The sequence below is a fragment of the Mesoplodon bidens genome, assembly GCF_964165515.1.
Source record: "Mesoplodon bidens genome assembly, chromosome: 12".
Taxonomy (NCBI): Eukaryota; Metazoa; Chordata; class Mammalia; order Artiodactyla; family Ziphiidae; genus Mesoplodon; species Mesoplodon bidens.
Window position 1 is genome coordinate 14295561 of NC_138168.1, and position 21000 is coordinate 14316560.

The following is a 21000-nucleotide window of genomic DNA, read 5'->3' on the forward strand; positions in this document are numbered from 1 at the left end:
TGAATGATGATGATGAGAAGGCAGTGCGAATTCGTCAGTATTTTAATTGTAAAGCTGTTTTGAAATAATTATTTGGCTAAACCGAGACTGTACATGATAAAACCCCACCCAAAAATGCTCCCATGACAGCTTATGTTTGGACACTTAAGAAAACACAAAAATAGCGAGCCTCAGGCATCGTGTCAAAGGGCCTTTCAGATTGTTTTTGCCGTCTACATGGATCCATGAAACATCTAATTAAAAACTGAAACGTGTGTCCTAATTTCATTTACCTGTGACAGCTATTTCCCCTCGATGTGGATGTGTTTGTTCCCTTCCTGCAGTCAGCTACTCAGGGCCTTCTTGGAGGCCAGGGAGGCTCGTGCCCACTGCAGGCTGACTTGGAGCCTGTGGGGCAGTGGGATTGCTCTGACGTGTGAATGGGTGTGAGTTGGTGTAAGATGTTTTTACTCACTTTGCAAACTTGATTACCTTCTCTCCTTTTGGGCCACCAGCTCCATGCTCACCGAGGTTTCCCTAGGTAAACATAAAACAAATAAAAAGACAAAAATCCATTTATTTTTAATACATTCAGTCCCTAATTAAACACAGAAATAGTGAGATAACAGCGCAGTAACAGCTTTTTATAGATATCATTTTAATCCCGTTTGCCTCTCTCATGTTCTGTCAAATATTCCTGAAAAGCTCTAACTATTGAGACCCTACCTATCCTTGCTGTGACATCCCCCCAGGAGGTGACGCTGGAGAAATATATGACTCCAGGGGTGAATTAGCAATACTTCAAATTAACGCCCGGCAGCCTCACTCGGTGCCCATCCACTCCACTGATAGGACTGTCTAACGCTAGTAGTGATATCCTTGTTGCTCAGTGTAATGGACATTCCATTCACTGCCCTCTTGGCTGCACTTGGCATGTCGTGACTTGTATCCCACATGTTCTCCTGCTTCCTCCTGTCTCTCTGACCTCTCCTCTCACACCATCTCCTAACTGGTCAAAGTTGGACCTCCTCAGGACTGGGTCCAGCTCTCTTGTGACTCAACATTTGGTCCCAGATACTCTTATCTACCCCACAGCTTAGACATCATCTACACCAAGAAAGACAAATTTGTAAACCCAGCACACGTCTCCCTTCCGGGTTTTGACCCCTATATCTAATTTTCTACTTGACCTATCACTCATAAATTCTAGAAGAGCTTTATATTTGACAAGTTCAAAACTGAATTAAAAAACACAACAAATGCAGGCAATATAAGTGAGAAAGATGAGAATATCACATTGTTAACATTTGTTAGTCCAGAAGGGGGAGAACGATAATTAACTTCCTAATATATCTCTGCGGTCTGACTTGTTAAAATGAGTGGTAACTTCATTTTATAATTGAAAAAAAATCAAGGAAAGAAAGTCTGAATTCATCCTCTCCCGTCTGTAGAGCTCTTTCTTCTTCCATCTGGGTGTCGTTATTAACTCTGCCCTCCTCCGTTCCTCGAGGACAATGTCATCCGGTCTGGTTGCCTCTGTCCCCAAATCTCCTCTCCATTCTAACCGCCTTCACTGGGAAGGCCACCGTCACATCTCGCCAGGATTATTGCAATGGCTCCCTCATTGGTCCTATAATCCACTCTTGCTCCCCTCCCCACCATACATTCTCTATAGAAGGTCAGAGAGGGATCTTTAGATGACATTCTGACCTCCTTCCTCCAAAACCTTAGCAGAGTCGTATTAAGGTCTTCTCTCAGCTCTTCAAATGGACTGAGATCCTTCCCATCCCTCCCTGTAGTTCCCACCTCTTTGTCTGGTTAGCAACCTCTCAACCCTCAGGGCTCAACTATTGAGATAAAATGCTTCCTGTGGGTCTCCAGACGGGTTCCCCTCATAGGTTCCCATTGGACATGGTGTTTCTCCTTCATAATACTTCATTGAAAATGTTGTGTTTGTTTAAAAAATTCTTGCACCTCTTGCATTGGAATGGAAGGTCCGTAATGGCCTGGAACTGAATGGCCGCCCCATGCCTAGTGCCCTACCTAATGTATAGGAAGCATTCAACAAGTATTTGTTGAATAAATATGCCAATGATTCTGACTTACATGTTTTTTCCCCATTAACTTTTTTTTCCCTAAATTAAAAATACATATATTGGTAGAGAAAATTCAAAGTACAGAAATGTTTAAACAACAAAAATACACAGAGGCACTGGTTCAGATCACTCTTGCTACAGTTTAACGTTTTAAATGTGCCTCCATGTTACTCATGCTACTCAAATGAAAAATAGATAGTTTATAACTGCTGTTATTACTGGTCTTGTGATAGTCTCTAATTTTTCCTACTTAACTTTGATCCGAGATGTCTAAATTGAAAATAAAAATGGTCGTCTCAAAATCCTGAGCTATACATTATTACAGGGACATATTTGAAAATGAGGTATAACACTCCAAGACTGCTCATTGCAAGAGTGAGCAGTTAGAAAATGGTAGGTTGTTTGAAAGCAATCTGCACAGAAACACAGGAACTCTAGGAATTTCCTGAAAATACTACCACTGGGGCCTGGAGCCAATGACTATGCACAACCCATCAGAGCCTCTGCCTAGCTCTGCTTATGCTGTGACATGTGGGGAAGGTGGAACATGCCTGGTCTAAGACACAAGTTTTCCAGAGGCGGTCTTTGGATTGGGAGGCCCCATACTCTTGGCTTGCAGAGCAGAAGAGCACCCAAAGTACATTTGCTGAGAGCATCTCGCAGTGTAGCACCTTGGTTTAGGTTCCCCTCCTCCTCTGAACCCCAGCAACCTAAAGGGCATCGGAGATGCTTCAGGGATGAAGAAATGCCGCTGCAGCACCAAGTCATATTATTCTATCCATACGCTGTATTGTTCTAAAATCTTGACTTTTCTGGAGGCTTTCCTATCCAGAGAAACAACATGGTATTTACTGCATAGCAGAGTGCCATATGTTTGCTTCACTCCATAGCTAGGTCAGGAAACTCATCTAATCAAGGACCCACAGTGGCCACAGTGGGCCTCTGGCCCACTCTTGGGCTAACAGCACTCAAGGCAGAGGCAAACTGGAACTTCAGTTGCATTTATTTGTTGACATGTGAGATTCTCTTCTCTGCTTTCTCCAAGTTAATTGTACCAGATAATTACTTGGCTCTACAGAAATAATGAGACATCATCCTTGTGTTTCTGGAACCCACAGTTCTGCCTCAGATGTTATTCTAATTTTACGAGGTCATATTGTGCCTTGCTGCCATGTTATTTGAATGGTTCTCATAAACCTTTTGAGTAGCTATAATAGCTGTACCCTCTTGAGTGTGTTTGTTGAAAAGTTTCTGTGGTGCAGCGGTGAAGGTTGTTGTGTGTGCTACTCAGCCTGCACATTTCAGGAATTCTGGGGAGATCAAGGTGGCAAAGTAGGAGGATGCTGAGCTCACCTCCCCCCACGAACACACTGGTAATACATCCACATGTGGAGCAACTCTCACTGAAAACAAACTGGAGACTGACAGAGAGACTCTTATACAATCGAAACTGTAAGAAGGAACCACACAAAATCTGGTAGGAAGGGAAGAGAAGTGATCAGGTTGGGACTTGCGCCCATAGTTGGGGACACAGAAGAGAAGGGGGATTACATGGCCTCAGAGATCCTCCCTGGGAAGCAAGTGGTTTGAACCACATTTTGGGTGCTCCAGCCCTGGGGTCTGACATCAGGAGGATGAGTCCCCTTAGCTGGTTTGCAAACCAGTGGCCCTGACAGCGGGGCTGTAAGAAACCTAGAGTCTGCTTGTGAAGCATGTGCGCACACTCGCTTACTCCCAAAACAAGGCGGAGGAAGCAGATGAAAACTACCCAGGACTCTGGCTGGTTACCTGCGGCCATGCCTGCAGGTTCCCCAGCCCAAGTTGAGCACCTGGACCAGCCCGCTGGCTCTGTGGTGCAGCTCCACACTACAGCAAGGACTGCCACGGCCAAGGGGGGGTGCGCAGTTGTGGGGTGATGGAGCTGCCTTAGACCTGGCACAACATCTGAGTGGGGGGACAGTGGCCATTGCTGTCACCCCTGGGGGCAGCAGATTGGGGGCTTCCCAGTACTCTAACGGTGCCAGGAACACCACAGCCTGCACCTTGACCCACACTGAGCAACCACTCCAGGCCCTGTTGCTCCAACACTGCTCCCCTCTGGGGCAAGGGTGGTGGTGGTGGGAGAGGGGAAAGCACACTCTTAGAGGGAACAGAGCCATCTCAGACCTGACCCTCGCGGCTTCTACTCCAGCAACCAGGAAACTGCCCCCACTCCCCAGTGGGGCAGTGATGGTCACTCAGCAGAGGAGAAGCCCCAAATCACACTTGGCTCCAGCTCTAGCACCTCCATCTCCAGCCCCACTTCCTACCAAGGTGAGAGCGGCCAGCACAGCCTGGAGGAAGACGTGCCTCAGGCTCAGGTCGGATCCAGCTCTCCCCGCAGAGCCACTGGGCACATACAGAGTGCAGAGGGAAGCTCCCACAAAAGGACACCCCTTCAAGACCATATAGGTAACTGGTCCACCTAACAGTAAAAGTTAGCAAAATGAGAAGACAGAGGAATTTGGTTCAAATGAAACAAAAGAAAACCCCTGAAAGGACAAGTAATTAAATAGAAATAAGTAATTTATCAGATAAAGAGTTCAAAGCAGTAGTAATAAGAATAATAACTGAAGTAGAGAAAAGAATAGATGAACACACTGAGAGTTTTAACAAGGAACTAGAAAATATAAAAAAGAATGAGTCAGAACTGAAGAATACAATAAATGAGTAAAAAAGAAACACACTAGAATGAACAGCAGACTAGGTGAAACAGAACAACATATAAGTAATCTGGAAGATAGACTATGAAAATCATCTAATCAGAGCAGCAAAAAGAAAAATAAATTCTAAAAAGTGAGAACAGTTTAAGGGACCTCTGAGACAACATTAAGCATACCAACATTCATATTATAGGGAACACAGAAGGAGAACAGAGAGAGAAAGTAGTCAAAAAATGTATTTGATGAAATTATGGCTGAAAAATTCTCAAACCTGAAGAAGGAAAAAATATCCAGATACAGGAAGCATAGAGGGTCCCAAACAGGATGAACCCAAATAGACACACACCAAGACATATCATAATTAAAATGGCAAAAGTTAAAGAGAGAATTCTAAAGGTAGCAAGAGAAAAACAAAGAATCATATACAAGGCAATCCCCATAAGGCTATCAACGATTTTACTGCAGAAACTTTGCAGGCAAAAAGGGAAAGTGCTGAAAGTGAAAAACCTATAATCTAGAATAATCTACCCAGCAAGCTTATAATTTAGAATTGAAGGAGAGATAAAGAACTTCTCAGACAAGAAAAAAACTAAAAAAGTTCATCAATACTAAACTTACCCTAAAAGAAATGTTAAAGGGTCATCTCTAGGTGGAAAAGAAAAGGCTACAGTAAGAAGGAAGAATCTACAGGAAAGGAAAAATCCAACCAGTAAAGGTAAATATATAGTAATGGCTGTGAATCAACAACTTAAATAAGCTAGTACAAAGATTAAAAGAAAAGAATTGTAAAATCAACTATAATAAACGTGAAGGGATCAACATGAAGATGGAAAATATGACCTTAAAAACACAAAATGTGGGGGGAGAATAAAAAATCTAGATCTTTTAGAATGTGATTGAACTTAAACGACTATCAGTTTAAAACAAGTAGAAATAGTTATAGGTCAACATATATGTAACAACAAATCAAAAACCTAAAATAGATACACAAAAAGCTAGAGAGAAAGGAACACAAGCATACCACTAAAGAAAATCATCAAACCACAAGGGAAGAAACTACAATAACAAAAGAACAGAGAAGAATTACAAAAACAACCGGAAAACAAGTAACAAAACAGCAGTAAGTACATACCTGTTAGTTCACTTTAAATGTCAATGGACTAAATGTTCCAGTAAGAAGAAATAGGGTGGCTGATTGGATAAACAAAACAAGACCCATCTATATGATGCTTACAAGAGACTCATTTCAAACTGAAAGTGAGGGGATGGAAAAAGATATTTCATGCAAATAGAAGTGACAAGAAAGTGGGGGTAGCAGTACTCATACTAGACAAAATAGACTTTAAAACAAAGACAAAAGACAAAGAAGGGCATTATATAATGATGAATGGATCAATGCAAGAAGAGGATACTATACTCGTTAACATATATGCACCCAATACAGAAGCACCTGAATATATAAAGCAAATATTAACAGATAGGAAGGGAGAAATTGACAGTACAGTAAGTCCCCTACATATGAACGAGTTCTGTTCCAAGAGCATATTGGTAAATCCAGTTTGTTCGTAAGTCCAACAAAGTTAGCCTAGGTACCCAACTAGCACAATCGGCTATATACCGCTGCTTTTACACTTGCTTCCGGACATGCTGGGCTTGAAATAAAGATATTGTACTATTGTACCCTATACAGTACTGAACAGTAAAGTACACAAAAGCTCAACCACTCGTAGAGGATGCATGCACATGACAATGTATGCCAGACAAGTGAACTAACTTACCTGATCGGACATGCAAAGGCACGTTTGCATCTTTGAAAGTGCACAACTTGAAGGTTCGTATATAGGGGACTTGCTGTACAATAATAGCAGGGGACTTTAACACCCCACTTACTTCAATGGACAGATCATCCAGAAAGGAAATCAATAAGAAAACAGTAGTCTTAAATGACACACTAGACTAGTTGGACATAATAGATATCTATAAGACATTCCATCCAAAAAGAGCAAAAGAAACATTCTTTTCAATTGCACATGGAATGTTCTTTGGGATAGATCACATGCTAGGCTACAAAACAAGTCTGAATAAATTTAACAGGATAGAAAATATATCAAGCATTTATTCCAACCACAATGGTATGAGACTAGAAATCAATTACAGGAAGAAAAATGGGAAAAACACACACACGTGGAGACTAAACAACATGCTACTAAAAAATCAATGGATCAATGCTGAAATCACAGAGGAAATCAGAAAATTCCTTGAGACAAAAATTCCTTGAGATAAATAAAATAAAAACACAACTTTCCAAAATCTATAGGATGTAGTAAAAGCAGTCCTAAGAGGGAAGTTCATAGTGATACAGGCCTACCTCAAGAAATAAACAAACAAAAAACCTTCAAATAAAAAACCTAACTTCTCATCTAAAGGAATAATTAAAAGAAAAACAGCAGAAGGGAGGAAATAATAAATATCATAGAGGAAATAAATAAAATAGAGACAAAAAATAGAAAAGATCAATGAAACCAAGAGCTGGTTGTTTTAAAAGATAAAGTTGATAGGCCTTTAGTGAGGCTCATCAAGAAAAAAAGAGAGAGGACCCAAATAAAATAAGAAATGAAAGAGGAGAAATAAAAACTGATACCACAGAGATACAAAACATTTTAAGATAATACTACAAACAGTTATAGGCCAACAAATTGGACAACCTAGAAGAGATGGACAAATTTCTAGTAAAATACAATCTTCCAAGGCTGAATAAGGAAGAAATAGACTAACTGAACAGATCAATCACTAGTAGCAAAATTGAATTTGTAATTAAAAAAAAAAGCTCCAAGCAAACAAAGTCCAGGACCAGATAGATTCACAGAGGAATTCTACCAAACATATTAAGAAGAGCTAATACCTATCTTTCTCAAACTATTCCAAAAATTTGAAGAGGAGGGGACACTCCCAAATTCATTCTACAAGGCCACCATTACTCTGATGCCAAAACCAGATGAAGAAACTACAAAGAAAGAAAATATCTCTGATGGACATAGATGCAAAAATCCTTAACAAAATATTAGTAAACTGAATTCAACAATATATAAAAGGGATCACACACTATGATCAAGTGGGATTTATTCCAGGGATGTAAGGATGGTTCAATACCCACAAATCAACCAATGTGCTACACCACATTAACAAAGGGAAGGATAAAAATCACAGGGTTATCTCAACAGATACAGAAAAAGCATTTGTCAAAATTCAACATCCATTCATGATAAAAATTCTCATCAAAGTTGGTGTAGAGGAAACATATCTTGACATAATAAATGACATTTATGACAAAACTATAGCTAACATCTTAGTCATCTGTGAAAACCTGAAAGCCTTTCCTCTAAAATCAGGAAGAAAACATGTATGCCCGTTTTTGCACTTCTATTTAATATAGTATTGGAAGTCCTAGCCACAGTAATCAGACATGAAAAAAGAAATAAAAGGCACCCAAGTGGGAAGGAAAGAAATAAAACTGTCACTTTTGGCAGATGACTTGATACTATATATAGAAAACCTCAAAGTCTCCATCAAAAAACTATTAGAACTAATAAACAAATTCAGTAAAGTTGCAGGATGTGAGATAAACATACAAAAATCTGTTGCTTTTCTATATACTAATAATGAACTAGGTGAAAGAGAAAGCAAGAAAAAAAATCCCATTTAAAATCAAATCAAAAAGAATAAAATACCTAGGTATAAACTTAACTGAGAAGGTGAAAATGCTCTGAAAACTCTAAAACAATATTCAGGAAATGAAGATGATACAAAGAAATGGAAAGATATCCCATATTCATGGACTGGAAGAATTAATATTGTTAAAATGGCCATACGACCCAAAGCAATCTACAGATTTAATGCAATCTTTATCAAAATATCGATTACAGTTTTTCACAGAACTAGAACAGATAATCCTAAAATTTATATGGAACCATAAAAGACTCTGAATAGCCAAAGTCATTTTGAGAAAGAGGAACAAAGCTGGAGGTACGACAAGCCAAGGAGCCACCAGGAGTTGGGAGTGAGGCCTGAAACACACCTCTCCCAGCAGCTCCAGAGACAGCATGGCCCTGTCAACACCTCCGGAGCTGTGAGATAACACATTTCTGAGGGTTAAGCCACTCAGTTTGCTTCATTACAGTAGCCCTAGTAAGTTAAATAGAACATGTGGCCTAAGAGGGCTGTGCTCACTTGGAAAGAAGGCCCAAGGCTGGCACCAAGTCCAGCTTCTCAGGTGCTTGCAGGAACGCATTTCACCAGCTCTGAGTGTGGTGGGCCACAGAGGGGAGGGGCTGGGCCCAGGTGAGTTTCAGGTTTCTCTGTAATACTGCTAAAATCCAAAAATCCGTATGTTTGTGCCTAAATCCATGATGTTTTCCAAAGCTAGTGGATCCTGGGGCACTGGGAGGGGAAGACAGGAAGTTAGGACTTAAATTTTATTTCTAAATCTTCCAGGTCCAGAAGGGTTGCCTCCAGTGCTTCCAAGGAGGCCTTCACTTTCTGTGCTATCTTTGGGTTTAACTCACCGCTTGGAAAGACCTTGAGTATTTGATTCTGGAGAAATGTTTTCTGTCCTTTCTAGTCTGTGCATATGAAAATGAAGCTGTGGTTTTATACTTGAAAGGAAAAAGGATTATTTTGCTAGCAAATTGGTCTTTTTGGATCAACAATTTGGAGAAGTGAACACTGGAACTTGTTGCAGGGAGACACAGCATCAATCTCCAACAGATGAGACTGATTCTCTGCAAATTGCACTGAGGGTGGTGATGTTAAGATAACCAACTACACATTTTCCACGTGGATCTTTAAAAACCAATATGGAATGTAAAACCTGCAAGTACCTGGCCTCCACAGAGAATGCTTTTTTTTTTTTCCTTTCCCATCTAGATTGGTGTAAGGAGCTCTGGATCTGATGGCTTTAGCAGTTGACAGAACCTATCAAATTTTTATTAAAATCCCCAGAGCTGGAGACAATGCAGAGCAGTTTGCTGGATTGTGAGCAGATTTTCCTTGAGGGGAAGAATATGCTCAGCATTGTTGCTTCTTTGCAACCAGTCTTGCAGAATGGGAGCAGCTGTTCTGAAAATTATTTTTGTGATGGAGAGGGGAATCTACCTTTCATTCTTTGCATCCTCCAGTGGGCATGCAAAATACATAGAAACATACTTATATAACTGTCTTGACCTCCCTCCTTAGTCTCTCTTTTCCTCACTTCCTTTTTTTCTTCCCCAATTCTCTTTTTTTTTTTTTTTTGCTGTACGTGGGCCTCTCACTGTTGTGGCCTCTCCCGTTGCGGAGCACAGGCTCCGGACGCGCAGGCTCAGCGGCCATGGCTCACGGTCCCAGCAGCTCCACGGCATGTGGGATCTTCCCGGACCGGGGCACGAACCCATGTCCCCTGCATCGGCAGGCGGACTCTCAACCACTGCGCCACCAGGGAAGCCCCCCAATTCTCTTTTTGATTTGTGCTGTGAGAGGAGAGGGCTTCTTATGCCTGAGTTTCTTCCTCTGATGACAAGGAAAAGTGTAGGGGAAAACGATCAACTCTTGTACAGGGGCCAAAGGCAATTCCTTTGCTTTGAGGATTCCTGGGATGAGGGAATGAGCCAGGAGCTCCTTCAGGAGAGGAAGGGGAGGGGAGGTGTATGAGGGGTCTGCCACTCATTCTCCCAGGGGCAGCTGCTTCCACAGAATCCAGGCTGCAGGACGGCTGAGCTGCTGCTAGCTGAGGTGCCGAGGCCCAGGACTCAAGTGCAGACATTGCATAAATCAATGCCAATTTAAACGGGAAGATTATTTTAACCTTGGAATGTCACTTTATATGTTTCAATACATGGTCCATTATTTACTCTCCAGGAAAGTTTCACCCAGGGCCCCCCTTCTCTCTGTGCTTATTTGCAACAGCCAGACCATCAGGCATGCAATGAACTGCAAATTGAAACAAGCTCAGCATCCCAAACCGGTGGGGGTGACCTGCTGGGGACACGGCCAAGTGAAAACAGGCATCTCATTCACCATGGCACACTTGGCCCTTTCTTTTGTGAAGCCGAGGGCGAAGAGGTGGCGGTTACAACCCAGAAAGGTGCTCCGTGTAGGTGCTGAGAAGGTGGGCCCTACCCCCTCCATCCATCCTGGTGAGACCTCCATGGAACAGCCTTAACTATTCTCAGAAGGAAACAGAGTCAAGTATTTGGAAAGTTACCTTCCATTAATTCCCAGGTGGGTCTAAAGCCTTCTGATGTTATCTGGCAATGGTGTTTCATTGGGGGAAGAGAAGCTATGGTCTCCCCTCTTTACCCAGCTGTGCTCCAATTCTGAGGTCACCTTCTGAGCACAGGTGGACTAAACACCTGTGAGCCTCAATCCTGCAGTAACAATGGTAGTAACAATAGCTGGAGTTCTTTTAGGTGAGTCAACAGCTAAATTCAGAGAACTGGTTCACTGTTAGCAAGACTCTCCACTCACCTTCTCCGGTCAGCCTCATTTTGGGGGAAACATAACCTTAAAGTAAAAATTTATGTTCTCAACTTCAGATTCTAAAATATAAATGCACTATATATCTTCATTTAAGGGAAAACTGACTCCTTGGCAAGATAAACTATATAAAGAAGTAATGTTGAGAGACTTGTAAAGAGATGAGCATTAAAAGTTTTGCAAAGGATGGCAAATATCTAAGTAGCTGAGTAGCAACTTGGTAAATTTTATACCAAGGGTGGTAGTAATATGCAATAGTCTCTAAGTTTTTCTTAGCTGACACTGTTATATCAGAGCCCACTCATTCTCATTATTTTGAAGCATTTATAGTAAATCCTATTTTATACCAGTAGATGTCATTACAGAAATGCAGTGTATTTTAATTGAGTAATTTTAGATATGCTTCTCTTACTTTTTTTTATGTGGGCCAAGCCTTATGGTTGTGAAAAAGCTAGTACAGAGAGATCTCTACAGAAAATGTTTACTAAAGGATCATAAAATATACCTCATACATTCCTCCTAATACAATATTCCCCGGAAAATCTACGGAAATGAGAAAAGTTAAGATAGGATCATGCAGGAAGTGGAAGAGACTTTCCACACTTTTGATTTTAAATTTATCAGCCACAAACGATCCATGTCTTCATGTTGAACTTAATCTGATGGAAGAATTGGGATTTTGAACTAATTAGCTTGTCATTTTCTCTGCACCTGCTGCCTTCCAGGCCTCTGCTGGCACAGAGTGTTTCTTTGGGTTTTTAAACAGAGGAACAACAGTAGCCAGAGGAATCTAAAGAAAGGGAGACCAAGAACACAGGACAGACATAAAGGGGAGTTTCTCCAAGTTTGCAGCTTATCAGTGATAAACTATGACGTAATAAGGGATCCGAGTCAGTGGCCAGAATGCCCCCCACAAAGCGATCAGACCCCAAACATGTGCTGAATGGTGAGCAAACCAATGGTCTCACTTAGGTCTCTGAGTCACACTCGGTTGCCCACACCCATTCTTCTCCATCTGCTGTGCTTCCTTGTAGAATTGGGGGCAAAACTGTCTTGCCTTTTGGCCGTCAGATCCTTTCATGTCATATTCCATCCAAACCAATGGTAATTAAAAATCTTGGTGAAGTTAAAGTGGCTCCTTCCTGAGAGGTGGGAGACTTCAGCCTTGACCCAGAGTATGTAAACCTTTGCTTGAGATTTTAGTGTAGCATCTGTTAGTTTGGTAAGAAATCTATCACCTGTTGCACTATCCAGAGCTCTAAGGTAGCAAATCATCTCTTTCTGCCCTCAGGGAAACCACAGATATGACGCTATCAATGGTGAAACATGTTTTTTACATTAATTTTTTGTATGAGATTTTGCAAACTTTGAAATAAACTTATTAAAAGTAAAGATAGGGACTTCCCTGGTGGTGCAGTGCTTAAGCATCCACCTGCCAATGCAGGGGACATGGGTTCGAACCGTGGTCTGGGAGGATCCCACATGCCATGGAGCAACTAAGCCCGTGCACCACAACTACTGAAGCCTGCATGCCTGGAGCCCACAAACCACAACTACTGAAGCCTGCACGGGCCTAGAGCCCGTGCTCTGCCACAAGAGAAGCCACCACAATGAGAAGCCTGCGCACCTCAAAGAAGAGAAGCCCCTGCTTGCCGCAACTAGAGAAAGCCTGTGCGCAGCAACGAAGACCCAACCCAGACAAAAATAAATAAATTAATAAAAAATAAATAACTAAATAAAAGTAAAATCCTGGTTTTGTAAAAAGATGCTGATCAAAATACTTTTTCGGAAACATTTTCATTATGGAAAGATGTTAAGTATATGTGATTATGTTTCAAAGTCTGAGCAGTTAGAAATTAAGTTTATTTTATTTTTCAAAAATACCATCACATAAAATCTCTGTATACATGATGTGAGTGAAAGAAGCCATACCTTGTGATTATATGCACCAAGAGTCTGTTTCATTCCCTGTATTCCAGGAGGTCCCTGTATTAGAAACAAATCAAAGACATACGTAAACATTTACCAAAACAATGTGTATTTAAATAATGTATCTAAGAACTCTTAAAATCTCACAGGTAAGAAGAAGGAAGTGTCTGTTCAGTCAAGTATTCTAATTAATAGAGAATCACATGGACATTAGCTTATCTGGTTCTTAAACATATTTCTAGGTTAAATCCTGTGTGAATCCAAAGAAAGGTCCTAACTGGGAACATGTAACATTTTACTAAAAGGTCAGCCATCAGCATATTCCTTATTAAAAGGAATTTTACCCATAAAACTCCTCAAGGGAAGAGGCTGAAGAGCTTCAGTTTATGTTTGACACTTCTTATAGGGCTTTTATCAATGAATTATGGAAGTGTATGCCCATGTGTTATTACCTTAAAAAATAAGGGAAAAATATTTTTTTGCTATTGCTTTACTTATTCGAATTAGTTGGGTGAAAATGGGCTTCCCACGGACTTTCAGGCCAGAAAAAGATATCTGCTATATAACCTTGGGCTTAAGACATTTAAATACATGTAGTTTTCAGATGATGTGGAAATATTCATGAAACACTGTGCTGAGCTTTGGGTGGATAGGAAGGAAGTAAAGACATTTGTCTGTCCCTAAAACTTCCAGGAAGAGAGGAAGAGAAGTGTTCTCTGAGTTTTTCAGGGATTAAATTTTGGGGAAAGGGATGTAAGAAAATGCAAAGATTAACATGATTTTAATTTAGGTAGTTCAGCCAAAATAGATTCAGCTATCTCAGAAAAGAGACTGCATATTTCATCTACACCTCGAAAGCTCCTAGGAAGAGAGAAAATGTTACAGAAGCAAAGTTCTCAGAAGATAAGACACCGAAAGATCATGATTCAGCCAACCAAAGTCACTATTATACAAAGATTATTATTTTAAAAAGGAAACGAAAGATTTGGAAAGTGAAGAAACATTTTAAGGAACATCTGCTAGCTGCACTCACTGATATAGGTAACACCTTAGGTTATCTTGAAAAGATTAATGTTGGTCAACATTTATGACGGGTGTTTCTCAGGAATGGCCTGTGACAGAAGATCTAACATGAAGGCTTTACTTTGTGCCGTTAAATGTTGAGGGCAGCAAGACGCAGTGATGGATGATAGAAGGAGGCTGATAGAACTCGTGAGAAAATAATAGGCCTTGTGAGGAACGGAGCTGACTGTGGTTGGAAAGACAAACGACGCTGTTACCTTGCTGGAATCAAAACAGAGCTAATGTCAGAAAAGAATTCTCAAGGCGCTATGTACTTTTCAGGTTCTTTTTCCATCAGCCAGCTTTGTGTGACATATTCCAGGTCAGGAAGTTGAAGCGAAGAGGAAAGCAATTACTGAGTTGGGGGTTGTTTTACAAAGTTTCCGGCCAAGAAGGTACAAGTTAGGAACTTATTCTTGAAACTCAGGAGACATGAGACTCCATACACATTGACCCTTCTGCAACTATTTTTAACAAGGCAAGGAGAAATCTTAGATACTGTATGTAGTAGCATCAAAGGTAGCTTAGGGGTTATCTGCATAGCAGGCATTGGGTGAATGGAGAATGTGTATTGATCATATGGTCAATTAGATCAAAGACTAGTGATGTGGTAGGTGCATTTAGCTTCAGACACATTCGTCTTAGCTAAAAGGGAAAGGCTTAACAAGTGGGCTCCTGAATACAGCAGATCAATTAATAACGTCTGTCAACTAGAGCAGAAGAACCTTTCAAATAATAATGGCACACATTTACGTAGTGTGTATTGTGCGCCAGACATTACACCGAGGGTTTCAAATAGACTAACTCATTTTATCTCTACAATGACACCATGAGGTATGTACCGTCATTATTTCCAATTCAAAGATACAGAAAAATGAGCGTTTGAAATAGTTAACTGGCCCAAGGTCACATCCCTGGTACGCGGCAGGGCTAATATTTAATGGAGGCAGCCTGGCCCCAAACTCACTTCTTAGTTGCTCAACTCTTGTAACTTAAAAGCAGATTCTCAGCCTAAAATATTTTTTGCAGGAATTTTTAAATTATGCTTATGGAAAGGAAAACTGTCCCAGTATCCTGCTCCTGTAGTGACCTGCAGCAGCCATACAGATACCACGGCTTTGCTCTATTTGTGTTGGGCTGGGAGACACAGGACGCCCGAGTTAATCGGATAAGTAGACAATTACACAACAGCTTTAAAATGCTCATGAGCTCTGGGGAGACACACCTGTTCATAACCCAACTGTGCTTGCATGTAATTACCGGAGTGGTCCATCAGCCTGGTGTGGGGAGAGACCCTGATGTTGTTTCCTACTGCAAAGAACCATGCCTGGTGTGATGAAGAGAATTAAAGATACATTCAACTTGGGAACATATATGCTCGGTAATAGTTTAAAGCATTTAAAAAGGGTTTTTTTTGTTGTTGTTGTTGTTGGGTTTCTTTTTGGCTAAAATCTTGCTAGAGGTGGAAGACAGAGAAATATCCTGTCTGCCACCAGCGTCATCAGATGCTAGAGTGAAAATGATCAACTGTTTGCATTATCAGCTCCTTAGATTTCAGTTTGGGCTATAGATTCTGGACGTTTAAAGGATGGGAAGAGTTCCGTGTTAAGGCTTCTTCGGTCCTGGTCTTGGCCGCACTTTCACTTTCCAGCCAGTTCATGCACTATGCCGAGCTCGAAGAACCCACTTTGGCCTTTTTTCCCTTCCCTGGTCTTTGCTGCGAGCTCCCTGTCCCCGTCAGGGCTGGGCCTTTGGGTCAGCTTTAGCGCACCCTGATGTTCTGAATCAAGGTCTCCGTGGCCCCTCAGCCACTCTGCTCCCTCTCTGGCCCTCCCTCCTGAACTGTCTTCCTTCCTCCCTCTTCTCTGAAAGCATCCTTCAGCTCACCATAACTGCTGACTGAACCTCCGTGCGCCATCTGGGTACCACTCATCTCCACGCACCAGCTCTCTTCATTAGGAGCTCTCTCATTAGGGGCTCCTTTCAGGATTCACAAATACATATTTTCAGGTTGTACACAACTGCCTTCTGGCCCCGTGGGTTTCCAATTAACTTTGCTAACAACCTTTGAAATACCAAAAACCTCTATGAAGAAAGTTGCATTAATCAACTTTTTTCAAAGCATGCTAAAAAGCAGCTTTGCTATAAGAAGAGATAGAAAGTTTGTTATTGAAAAGTCATTTGGGCTAATTTTCAAGAAATATTTCTAACTTTCTAATGGCTAGTAGAAAAGGCAAAGACCAGTAATTATTTTTCTTATATTAAAAAAATTATTAGGAAGCCTAACCTCATTCATAGGAATGGTAAGATGAGGCATGTTTCAATAATACAGTAATTGCTGGGAAGGTTACTGTCAGAATGATTTTTTCTCTTATATATATATTCCATCTATAACATTATATATAACTTAGTGAAGCACATTTATACTGATTTATGGTGTTTTTTTTTTTTTTTTGCGGTACGCGGACCTCTCACTGTTGTGGCCTCTCCCGTTGCGGAGCACAGGCTCCGGACGCGGAGGCTCAGTGGCCATGGCTCACGGGCCCAGTTGCTCCGTGGCATGTGGGATCTTCCTGGACTGGGGCACGAACCCGTGTCCCCTGCATCGGCAGGCAGACTCTCAACCACTGCGCCACCAGGGAAGCCCTGATTTATGGTGGTTTGAGTACATGTCTATCTTTCCAGTTGGAATGAAAACTCCTTGAAGACAGGAGTGTCAATTTTTTTGATCTTATCATAACATATAGTACCCCTATCCCAGTATTTGCTGAATTCAATAGAATCTTTTGCAAGAAAAATTTTGAGGGTATAGCCAATTTCTTGCTTGTTCGTTTTGATTTCAGTTAGGAATGGTAGCAAACTGAGCAGGGGTCTTGCTGCTTCCAAACTCACAGAATACAGGGCCAACAGATGCAGATTAATCTAAGAATCTGGCTAAATAACTGAAAACAAAGCTGCAGTGAGGTCCAGTTAGTAGAAAAGAGCTTATGGATGGATTTTTGACCAGAATTACAACATGGAAAGTTGTCTCCAATTCTGAGAGAAAAACCAATAGTAGTCTTTAGAAAATATTTGGGAAACCAATTTCTTTTTCTTTTAAACACAGATCCTTTTATTTCTCTTAAATATTTGTTCTAAATGAGTTTTTTCATTGTCTCTTGGGATTTAATTAGCTTAAACACTTGTAATTTTAGAATAGATTGTTTTTCAGAGAATGCTTCTGCTACAAAGTTTTAGTGGCTAAGGAGACACCAGCACTCCAACCCCTCCCCCCCAAAATTGCTGAAAACTCTCAAATTGCAAAATATGATTTCTGAAGCAAGGAGGGGATTCACTGAGTGTTTATACTATGGTTATATTTCAACACAGAGACCTCAAGTTCTCCTTTACGGGATTACAGTGGGGATGTGGGCCAGAGAGCACGTATTAGGTGAAACTTAAGGTTCCTGGGAAGGGGCACTTATCTCTGAAAATGTCTCACCCACCTTCTGGTGTGTGCCTGCCTAAAACTTCATACAGAAAGACTGGTTTATTTGGTGTTGGGTTTTATCACCAGCTCGAATGCAAGTGTTCTTGGGAGATGTAATACTAATGTTTCATATTCATACAGCTCAGCATAATTCTAAATACGTTTTCACTTATATTTTCTTAGATGGCAGGGTAATGTGACTGCAAAACCACATCATCTTATTTGATTCTCATAAAGACAGGGAAAAACTGATAGATTTACCCCCAAATCATGCAATAAACAAATGGTAGAAGCAAGGATAAGAGTTGTTCCACTTGAATATATTCTTATGGATCATTCAGTAAGTATTTCCTGAGAGCAAGTTGGATGGGACAAAAAAGGAAGGGGTAACGGGATGCTATGTGGCAGGTGGGACAGGAGAAGACAGCACCGAGGGAGGAGAGCGTACAGAAAAGGGGGGGGTGCGGGTCCTGAAGACTGAGGCTTCGCAGCCCCCCAGGCCTTTGGCACTCACTTTCTGGCATGAGGCTCTGAGAAATGTAGTTAAGTCTTAAGACGAACTTTGATTGTGAAAAGTGGGACTCCGAGGAAAAAGCTATAGGAGGAGGATAATCAAAGAACTTGGAAAGGTATCAACACTTTTGCTTTAGAAATGGGAGGTCCTGGATTAAATCCTGGGAAAGAAAGTAAAACATAATGAGCAGATGGAAGAGAATGATAAAATGGGATAATGATAAGAATATTAATAAATAACAATAGTAACCCTTGGAAAGTAATTACTGTGTGGCAGGTACCTATGTTACTGCATGTTACTTTTACAGCAATCCAATGAGGTAGGCATTATCCTTATTTTACTTATAACAAAAAGTTTACTATCTTACCCAAGGTCATACAACTAGCAGACAACAGCTAGATTTCAACCCAAGTTGGCCTGATGCTATATCTTTGATATTTTAACTCTTTGCTTTATCTGCCTCCCAGGGAGAGGGATGACAGATAGAGAAAAAAAAATCAATCATCTTAAAGCTGGTTAAAAACATCACGTAGGGAATTCAAGGGTAAAAGATTGCAGATCTATTAATGAGAGACAGAATCTACAAGGGCCAAGCACAGGGAGATCTGGGATGCAGTGTAGATGTACCTTTTCAAAGACTGGACAAGAAGAGATCAAGAGGAAAGTGACCCGAATGGGAGGAAGGTGAGGATAAGAGAGAGGAACCACAGGCAGATACAAGAAATGTTAAAATCAAGGAGGGCTTGGATTAGAGAGAGGTGAGAGGGAGACTTCTGAGAGGGAAAAGGAAAGAAGTTGGCAATCTTGATCAGCATCTTAAGTAACTTTAGAAGTTCAAACGATACCAAATGAGGGGTAGACTCTTGGCATTTATGAGATGGTAGAAGAAAAACAAACACACAAATGGTCAGAGTTGGTGGGAAAAAGACTAGAAACAAGAGAGTAAGATTGCTTAGGGATCATTTTGATAGGCTGGAATTCCTACGAGCATGAAATTGCAGTGGATGCACAGTCATGGGAAAGTAGTCACACTTAGTAAGAAGATGAAATACCCTTCAAACAAAACTACAATTGTGCCATTGTGTTCTTGTGGAAGAGAGATTTGTGTATTGTCATGTGGGATCTGAAGGATTTAAGTGATACAGCAATACACTGGTTCAAGCATTGGTCAAGGGCATCTTCTGGGGACTTCCCCTAAAAAAGGTAAGAGCAGTTTTTGTTAGAAGCCAGCAGCCAATGTTTATTCTTGGTGAAGCTCTGGAAATTCTGAGCAGCAGTGATCATTCCTTGTCTCAGCCAGGTCCCCCTTGCTCCACCCCAGTGGCATACACCTGCACTCTACTTTGAAAGCTCAGTAGCTCCTAAGTATCTCCGTATGAGATATTGCCAGCAACCCTGGTTCAGAAGTTCAGAAGCAGTGCAATTAACAGGTGAAGGATTGCCGCGAAGACAGCTTCTGGGTCTTGAATGAGAAGTTCACATCTGCCACTTTGGACATTTTTCAAACACATCCCTCTGTGTATTCCAGAAGTGCTCACTTGAGCTGGGCTTGTCTCTTCTGGCCTGCACACTGAGCTGTGTAATTGAGGGAACTCAAGCAGAGGCAGTTTATGGTTGTATGGATAAGCAAAATACTCAATATGTGACCTGATTGTTTTCCAAAATTACACAGTCGCTGGTTTCACTTGTCATTTTGGAACAGGAGTGGGAGGATAAAGCTGTGACAGTGAATGCATTCAATGGGTGCAATTAATCCATTTCATAAAAGCAGATTTTCTACATTATGCTGTGAGGCTCAGAAGTCTTTAACACTTTACTTAAAAAAATCATTTTTAAAAGGAGCTTATTTTCCCTGATACCACGAAACAAATCCATCTAATTGGTTATAAAGCCCGTTGCATTCTTGATAGAGTGCCTTGCTGGGACATTGATGACTGATTTCCACGGCATGACAGTTAGAGGAAAATGATTCCTCCCCTAATGCTGCGATTCTGCTTATCCATCCATAAAATGTTTCATACTCATTTCCCCTCAGTATGTCCTGCAAAAGCAAAAACATTACGTGTCAGCTTCCTGTAATATAAGGGGCAGCAGCAGTCTTGAGAGGGGCCTTGCCTCCCCACCAAAGCCACATCACTGACCCTGCATGAGGTGATTAAAGCCACCGGGGCATGAGAACTAGTAAGGATGGAGATTGCGAAACAAATGAGCTGTATCCAGTGGCATCGCCCAAAGTTCACCATCAACAGAAACCATACCTGGGGAACAGCTGAGCTTGCACTCCCCTGTCTGACCTCAGGAATCTCTCAATACACCTCTCAAATCTGAAGGGAGGTTGGCTTACAAAGCCTGCACCTATCAGTGCTTTGAGATTCCACTTATGTAACTGATAATATTCACTCTCTTTAAAAGTGTTGGTACATGTCAATCCCAAACTCCCTAACTATCCCTGCCCCTCACCATTTCCGCCGCCCACCCCTGTAACCGTAAGTTCTTCTCTATGCCGTGCTCAATAGTATGTAACAACCTAAATGGGAAAAGAATCTGAAAAAGAATAGATGCATGTATATGTATAACTGAATCACTTTGCTGTACATCTGAAACTAACACAACATTGTTAATCAACTATGCTCCAGTATAAAATAAAAAAGTTTAGAAAAACAAGTGTTGGTAGGATGACAGTGCTTCTTAGGCAGAGAAAACGTGATTCCCAGGCGAACCACATAGACTTAAGACAGC

General features: G+C 41.2%; 1 protein-coding gene across 1 annotated transcript in view; it reads right to left on the minus strand.

The window, feature by feature from the left end:
- COL19A1 (collagen type XIX alpha 1 chain) overlaps positions 1 to 21000 on the minus strand; it is a gene marked incomplete at both ends in the record, with an annotated part of 357838 nt that overhangs the window by 77525 nt on the left and 259313 nt on the right. The window contains 2 exons of the mRNA XM_081251264.1: positions 472 to 516; positions 13220 to 13273. Coding sequence (XP_081107390.1) covers positions 472 to 516; positions 13220 to 13273 — 99 coding nt within the window. The remainder of the gene's footprint in view (positions 1 to 471; positions 517 to 13219; positions 13274 to 21000) is intronic.